The 9,250-nt window shown below is 33.2% G+C and overlaps 1 protein-coding gene across 1 annotated transcript in view; it reads right to left on the reverse strand.

Moving 5' to 3' along the window:
- Positions 1-8,477, reverse strand: part of LOC132695763 (uncharacterized) — a 124,569-nt gene extending 116,092 nt beyond the window's left edge. Inside the window, exon 1 of the mRNA XM_060660220.1 lies at positions 8,291-8,477. Within this exon, the coding sequence (XP_060516203.1) occupies positions 8,291-8,387 (97 nt within the window). The 5' untranslated portion in view covers positions 8,388-8,477. The remainder of the gene's footprint in view (positions 1-8,290) is intronic.
- Between the last annotated feature and the right edge of the window lie 773 nt (positions 8,478-9,250).

Below are 9,250 nucleotides of genomic sequence, written 5' to 3' on the forward strand. Positions count from 1 at the left end.
TCATATCTTTTTTGTTTAATGCTGTTTTCTATCTCTACAACGAAAATGATTGAGATGCCCACATCTCCAAAAAGGCTTAACGCACTTTAATAAACTTTGAATCGTTAAAAAGGACTTTTCTTAAGCTATCATTCTTACTATGTATGACGCAATTGCGGTTACTAACCTTGCCACCAGGTGGCGCTTTTAGAAATCATCAAATTTATTTTCTGAAAAAAGAATAAAATCAACGATATGACTTTATTCATTAGATAGTGAAAACCGCATCTCAACATCCGAACCTAAAATACGATTGAAAGAACTTCAAGTTGGATTTTTTGCAGAATTTCCGCTCTTCGAGACGTTATTAATGTCCAATTTTCCGGAATTTAACCAATAATACGCTAATTTATTATTTAGGATTCCAAATTATTAAAAATTAAAATTTTGCTGTTATCGATTCCTATTTTTGAATACAATTAATTTATTATTATCACTAATTTTTTCGTTAATAATTAAGTTTAGTTATGTAATTAATACTAATAAATTGTTAAAGGCTAACCAATTTTGTTAATTATTAAATTGTTGATGTGGGAAAATGTGTATTTAAATAATCAATACTGATTTTGATTCCTAACGTAATTTTCTCCTTGCACTGAAACCAACTTCTTGTAATTAAAACGGTGGGCTATTAAGATACTTTAACAAGCATCGAATAACGACGTGAAAGATGCATAGTGTTTGGTCAGGTAAAAATAAATTTGTTTTTAAGGCAATAATTAAAAATGAATTATTTTAAATTATTTAAATACGTCAATAGTTAATAAAATTAGTTAGTGCCAAACAATTGATTAGAGACCGAGTGATGGGTGAAACTAATTTTTAATATTTCCAAACGGCGGTATTGTAACAAAAGTAATAAATACATTTTATTGTGGTTTTAAAAATCGTATTGGCATCCTAAATAATAAATTTGGGTTTTATTTGATAAATTTCGGACACTCAGATATTGATAGCAACCGGTTAAGTTGAAATTTTTTCCAAAAATTCTTTTTTTTTCCTTTGATCATATTTTAGGCTACTAATAGCAATCGCAATTTTAATTAAATTAACATTAAACAAAAAGATTTGAATATGGCTCAGCTTTGGAATTATGCCATCTAGTGGTTATTTCAGAAACTCGAAAAATATATCCAGCATTTTCTTTTGGCCGATTTATCCTATAATTTTTTTATTCAAATTTGTAGGAATGTTCATTACACTAGTACCGTACCTGGTTGCCCTTACTAAGACACACTTTATATCGAAGTTACAGGTTTGGGAAATTTTCACAATTATCAGTATTATAATCACGATTAACGCGAAGCAAGTTTAACTTTCGCCCTTTCGCAGTGTGAGGGTTAGTTTATTAACCCCTCTATGCGAGTATACTTCTGTAACAACACATTTTTCACTTCCCTCACTTACCACACGAAAAATGATGACATACTGGTGAACTTGATTAATGTGCCACAGGCAACGTGATAAATGATAGCTGCCAATTTAGGAAAATATATTCAAATAAGTATAGACAGATTCTTTGAATAATTTAATAGCAAAGGCTCACAAAAGAATTTTTGATTAGGCCACTTCCTTTAGAAAACGCATCTGCATAAAACCATTACGTACGTTTCGAAATGTTGCCAAAATATATATTTCGTTGTTTTTAGGATGAACATGACTTAGCTTCGGTCGGCAAAACTTTTAACGTCTCGAACGTTTAAGAAAGCTCATACGTCTAAGGTTGGCTGAATCTTTAAAATGTTCGTTTTGACTGTGGTTTTCTCAAGTTTCCCCGCATCGCGTTGTTTGGGTGGGCGAAGCTTAAAACGATTTTTGAACTTTCGCGAGCTGCTCATAAAACTATCAAATCGCATAGACTTCAACATCTCGTTAAAAAAGAACGCCCAATTCATAAACCCTACAAAAACATCACCGAAATTTTAAACTATTCTATCGATTTGCATGATGGGAAAAAATGGAGACGCTAGTAACATGATGTGATGAAGACACAATAGAAACTCCCCATTCTAAGCACGTTCCCGTTTGGGAAAGCCTAACCATTACAACTATATATCGAAAACCGGAGAGAAAATTTTCCTGGGATAAGCCATATCAGCAATATATTCGGTTTTCTAACGTTTTTTTACCTTGTTCGTGCCGACAACACGATCGAAAGTAAATTTTTGGAAATTGTTAGTGGATTTATCGGCGATTTCTTTAGTGTCATTAAAAAAAAAAAACGGTTTCATCGAGAATGTTCCGTGGAAACGCTCATTTAACTCCCGAAAGTAATTAACAAAAGACCTTGACTTGTTTTGCTTCGTGTCACCTCCTTTTGGCATATTTTTTGCTTTAAAGTTGAACCTTTGCTCTAAGATACTTCGAACCGTTTGGTAAATGGTCGCAAATTAAAGTTTCCGAGTCACTAATTGGATCTCTTTGCTAGTTTAATGTTCCGTTAAAAGTATCTGGCTATAAAAACAGCACTTAAAACGTACACACATTTAAGCAGGCGATACCATAGCGTATATATGAAGTGTTCACGAATGGAATATGAAAAATCGCTCACATTGCGAAATTTAAAATACAGTATTATATGGCTTAAATCTTCTTTCAATGAGTATTTTTTGAAAAATTAAATAATAATACTTTACCGTGATGCCTTGCAAAATGTAGAAAAGCTTTTTCAAATATTTCAATGCTATACGTTTATATAATCTCATACTTTCTAAAAAAATAAAGACTGTGCATTTGAATTTCGAGAGCTCTTCTTTTGAATTGATAATTTAAATGCAAGCTCTAAGACGGCAATTCGAAAAACGCGAAAAACGAAACGAAATGTTTTTCCTGTCGGTTTGTCGCGGTTACAGAAGAAGGGAAATTTGTCGTCTTTAGGCAAATAAACTCGAAACGACTAAGCAGGTAAGGCACTGGTTAGAGAAAGTTTAAATGCTCTTATATATAACGTAACCCTTTCCGTAACCCTTGACGACAAATTTAGAATAAAATTGAGCCTTATGTTTCTCATTTCCTCCGCAGAGAATCGCGAAAGTCAGTCAAAGCTTTATCGTTAAACGTAAAGCAACCTACATTTTGGTGACGTTTATGTTTAAAATTCTTAATTAGCTTTTAATGTTTCATTTTCCCGACCATCCCTTTGTTTTCCTCTCAATAAATTCATGTGGTTCTAATTTATCTCTTTGATCTTTCGCTCTGACGGCCTCCACTGTACTTCTCAGAATGGAATAATTATTTCCATTCAAAACAGAGGTTTGCTGTTTAGCTCCCCGCAACAGCACTCGATTTATAACGCCTTTTCAAAAATCATTCATACGCAGGTTAGCTTGACACCGAGCATAACAAACATTATACTAGAGATTTAAATATCTCACGACATTTGAAAGAGGATTTTGAACCAAAATAGCGGTAGTTTAGAAAACAAAATGTTTTCTAGCACTTTATAAGCAGAGTTAATCGTGTAACTTTTTAACAATTCATTTTTCCAGGGAATTGTTAATTTGGTCCATGATGTTTGACAAATAACAGTTATTAAAAGCTATTCGTTTGGTGATATTTAATTCAGTTGTAAAATTTGTAAATTTTATAGAATAGAGGTTATTCTATGAATCATATGAATATGGCAAGAAAACTGTGGAATATTAGTTTCAGTGTGGGAATATTTATGAAAAATGGAAAAATAATGAAAATTATTTTCTTTTTTAATGGCCAGATCTAGAGAGTTAATTGAATTGTTAACTTTTTCTTCTATTATAAATTTAATATTACCCTGTAATTATTGATAAGGTTAAGAAAATTGGATAACTGTTTATCAGTGCCAGTAAAACAAATTAAAATATCATATAAGTAGAGAAAGTGTTTAAACAATTGACGCTTAGGTATTTTTTGTTCCAAAGGATATTCCCATAATTAAACCATCAATTCCAGATTATAAAATAATTTTAGAATTATAGAATAAAATAGTTTTGATCTAATACAATTCATATAAATTTTCTTGCTTTTTTTCCGAATTAATATGGCGTTATTTCAAAAATATGAAACTATTTATTTATTTATTTATTTATTTGTTTACCTGCTCTTGGAGACACAAACAGGTTAAACCCACAACAGTGCCCTCTTAAGAAAATGGTAAAATGATATCCTTTATTTACAGCTCCACAAAAAACATTAGTTTAGCGATATTTCATAGTTTTAAACATTTCATTTTACTTACTAATTCTGTCGAATCCTTGGTAGCAAATTTAGCGGCAAAATGTATGCTTTCAGCCGAGGCCCCACCTCACCAATTATGTTACATTTTTTTGTCACGTAATTATCAAATTTTTTACATTTTTAGGGATATATCAGACTTTATAGTAATCAGCGTCGCTTTAAGCAGTGAGCGTAGAGTGTTTGGAAACAGACAAAAGTTGTTTTAGTTTCAACGACTTGACTATATCAGCTAACACGAAACTGATTTTAAAATTGAATCGGAGGAGTAAAGTCAGGAACCACAAGAAATATTTCCGATAACAACCACCAAAGTACCACAACCACGCAAGATGTTCCATCGGATGGCAAGATAAAGCAGGTACTTCTAAATCATACTATGCTACAAATGGGTACAAATGGAGTATTGAAGCTCCACCCGCAACGGTCAAAACCCGAAGTTACACATACATTGTTTCACATCTTCCTAGACTTAAATAAAAAGTTAAAAGTTTCTTGGTTTTTGGATGGAAAAATGTTATTCTTTATAGTTACATCAAAAGAATGCTTTTTACAAAACTTTTGGATTCCAGAGCTTCGCTGAAACTGAAGAAGCCAACAGGATAATTGGCGAAACATCAGCAATTTCGACTCAGCAAAAACCGACGAAGTTTTGTAAAAAGTATTACAGTACCCTGTGGAACTTTCTTTGAAAAATTGACATCAAAAGAAATTAGTTTGACGTTATTTGGTAGTTTAAAATATTTAATTTTATTCACTAATTCTCTTGAATTCTTGATAGTAAATTAAGCTGTGAAATGACATTTTTTAAGATAGCGCAAATATTACTAAAACTACACTTTGGCATTAAGATCGATGATTTTGTTTGTATTCCTATGATGTTTGATGTTCAATTTGCCATCAGTAGAAACGTATAATTCATAATGATTGTCTGTGTATGTTGGATGCACGTTGCTAGTCACTTTCTCAACGACTCATCGGACATCCTTTTATTATATCATCGATATAATGCCAGTAAAATCGTAAAGCTGAAATTTATAGGGAACAAGGTTGTAGCGTAGAACGCAAAAACGATTTTACGAGTCAAGGTGAAAACTGGTGTAGGATAATATGCTCAACACGATTTTCGTACGTCGTTAATATAATATCCATCCCACGTGAAAGGCCTTTTATAGTCAATAAGCGTGAATCATAAACTAATAGAATGAAACCGCCGAATGAGAAACGGATTGACGCGATATTTCAATCGGCACTCTATAAATAAAACTTTTTAACTATGGAATTATGTCGCGGGGGCAATAAATTTTTTTAGGGCGATGTTAATTTTATATTTGAATCGGCAAATTGGCTGCAAATTTTATATACCTATACAGCGCTGGGCAAATAATTAATTGCCGTTGTTCACTTCGACCGTTATAAAATTTAATTTAGTGCGAATTGGTGCATTGACACGCGATTTAAAATGTACAAAAACGCAATATTCTTTCGCATTCCGTCCGCAATGTAATCTAAAATTAATGGGAAACTGAAAGAAGTCAAATATATCTTGACTGGCGACGCAATTCCTTTCCTTTATATTACAATTCTTTTTACTGTTCTGCTTTATATACCTGATTCAAAAGTTAATGTTCCATCATGCCATAAAGAGGTGCGGTCTCTATTATTTATATAAAAATGGCTTCCATAAAGCAGTATATCTTTGCTCTTCCATATAGACGGCTATTCTAGTAATAAATCTATATTAATATTATATCGAATTACTTTATACCGCAATTGCGCGTGCGCATGTGAGGTTGGAAACAGCGGCAAATTAAAACGATTTAGCACTGTGAAAACTATATTTCGAATTCTATGTTCATCAAAGGAAAAGCGCTCGTCTCGCAATAAGAAACAGGTACATATCTCGGTATTGTTTCCACAGCACAATGCCCCATTATGCAACCTTAATGTTGCTCATGTCTCTTTGAAATAAACGTTCAAATTTTGAAATATGATCCATGCTCTCGCCTATTTTATCCCTATCTGGGGCAGGTTTGTTAAAGTGCCGTCAAACAATATTTGTGGAATAATTTCCAAAAAAAATAAAGGAAGTTCGAAATAAGACACAGTTTTCGATGGAGGATCATAGACAATGATACGTGATGAAGATATTAGATAATTGGAATTTCCATTCCATTGTCTTTATTATCAAATACCACAACGTTTCAGCTGGTCAAACATCTCCAATCATCTTATCAAGGATATAAGAACAACGCAAAAAATAAAATTCAAAGTTAATGTATTTTTTCAACGTCTCTTTGTTTACCCTTAATTCCACTCGGTGCCCGAATGTTAAATTGTGCTAACTAATTACAATGTTACTTTACTGACTTCACAACTTCCTTATTAGTTACAGAATGTTATGACGAGAGAATTAGATTAAGTGGTAATCACATCTAGTCGGCAACTTCAAGAAGACGAGCCACGTATATTTTGTCTAAACGGTTCGCTCGGATCGTTTTAAAACTTTGACTAATAAATTATTTATTTGCACAAAATTGTTTATATCGAGCTCGTTCCATAGTCCATTTGTTTTCGATAAACAAAACTCGATACGTATCGTTACAAAGGCCATGAAATCTCGAAATAGTTTATACCTCATAACAGCGGAAAATTTCGGCAAAGTTTGCGAAGTTTGTGGGTGGCATAAATTTCTAACGCCGCCTAGAATTAAGAAATAGTTTAATGCATTTAATATTGTTAGACGCACAATGTTTGGAAGTCGTCAATTAGTTACATATGAAGTAAAAAAAAATACCTATAGGATATATATTATCTCAAATAGAAGATGAATGCGAAGGAGGAGCAATTGGACGTAAAATAATCCAGAAGCTCGAAAGAGACAAAATTTAATCTGGGACCTAGGGGTCATAATGGTTTCGTCAATTACTGCATTACTAAAATGACATAAGACAGAAATCGCTTCAGGCTTGCCGATAACGCTGAACGTTAGGGATTGCCAGACTTCAAAACGGTAAAAAATACCCCATTAAATTGTTAAACTCCATGTTATTTATCAAGCCCGTAAGAAGCTTATTGCAGCGTAATCTTTTTCGGGAATTATTGCGAGTACCTACTCTCCAAAAAACTTTCGATTAAAATTTTTGTATATTTAAACGTATGAATTTTGAAATGTAAACTTAATATCGTCGACAATATAGTGGCGGAGTTCTAGGAAATTGGAGTTGACGTACGGCTTACTTTTGATGTAGGGAAAATATTTAAATTTTAAATATAGCATTCTGGGGAAGTCGACGAATTATTGACGAGTTTGCAACTTTTTTTTTAATAAAAGGAAGCTCGTGTTAAACGCTTTCTCTTGTCTCTTTCTTTATTTCGAGAGAAAGGCATTACGTAGTAAACAATAAGAGGAAGTAAAATCAGTGTCGACGTTCCACACCACCATCCGAAAGGTCAAAAGTACTATGTATCACAGGACCAAACTAATTTTAGACTTTTCCCAACGAAATGAAACTATTGTTTGAGAAATTCCGTGAAGTTGTTTTGAAAAGCGCCAAATGTTAAGCGATTTAAAGCGCACATTTGTGCATGTGTTGTATTTTTATCGTCGATTCTACGAACGTAGCTTTTAACCCGATGAAGTTCTCAACATTGATAAAATGTGTGTACACGGACCTTTAAAAGCTTTGTCGCAGGAACTCTAGCTTCGCATAAATCTAGAACCGCGTCGTTATGAGCCTGTTCTCTAAAAAGAAATATTTTTTCTAGGTGTAACATACGAAAATTGCCCGGAATATTAACGAATCGGCAATTTTGAAACATCTCCAAAATTTATAACGACCCGACTTAATTTGGAAACAGTCATCATTTCATTAAACTCGCGCACGTCTAATTTCACAAGCAGCAAATATCTTAACGAAGTCAATTTGTTTAATTAAAAATGTTCGGGACTATCTGCTCCCGACGCGTCCCTCGGGCGCAAAGTTCGGAAAACTTTTTTTTTGCCTTAATAACAAACCATTAATAAACATGCAGCAATTACCGAATATATCAGCCCTTTGGGCACAGACTTGTGACACTTCTACGTCTAATCCCAAATAACCATATAGGACTACCATAAAAAATAAGAAAAATGGCATAGTGGTAACACGTAGACACTGCACATGACAGTTCTCGATCGCGACTATGGAAATTCTGCTCCGTCGAGCTTTTCAAACGCGTATCGCAGTGTCCCGATATCGTCTGTCTCTGAACGCCTGCTTACGGCTCTTATTTGCCGCTACCCTCCAACCGGGAGTAGCGACATCTTCTCTCCCCGTCGGTCATTCCTTTTTGGATGCAGGAAAGCCGCTTTTTTGGTTCCACAAGAGAACAAACCTACGTGTAATAATTTCATTTGCCATATTTTAGTTACGAGTTAAACGCTTTTTTTGTATTCTTTTTTATTACAATCGGAACTGTACTATAACCCTGTTTAAGTTTTCATTTTAATCCTGAATAAAGGAGTATTCGGCATGAAAACAATTTGCTAACAATAAAAAGTCTGGCAACAATCGGTATCTGATTACCTAATCTTCCTATATACCATATTACACATTCTCATATCATCATGTTTTTTTGCACACCAGAAAAAACTGTGTGTTATAATTTCATTTTGTCTTATTTTAGTTACGAGTTAAACGCTTTTTTTGCATTTTTTTTATTACAATCGGAATTGGACAGTGACCCTGTTTAAGTTTTCATTTCAATCCAAGGCTATTCCACAATTTTATATAATAAAAAGTCTACCAACAATAGGTATCTGATTACCTAACCTGCCTATGTAACATATAAGACATATACAGCATAAATTAATAAATCAAAAGCGGCTAATTCTGCACTACCTAAAAATTAGATTCTAATTACAAATTCCAGTTGAGAGAAAACAAAATTTTATTTAAATCATTATTGTAAAAAATTAAGTCGAACTTCAATAACTCGAATTTTTGATAAGTCGAACCAA

This window comes from Cylas formicarius, unplaced genomic scaffold, assembly GCF_029955315.1.
Source record: "Cylas formicarius isolate icCylForm1 unplaced genomic scaffold, icCylForm1.1 PGA_scaffold_12__32_contigs__length_19106922, whole genome shotgun sequence".
Lineage (NCBI taxonomy): Eukaryota > Metazoa > Arthropoda > Insecta > Coleoptera > Brentidae > Cylas > Cylas formicarius.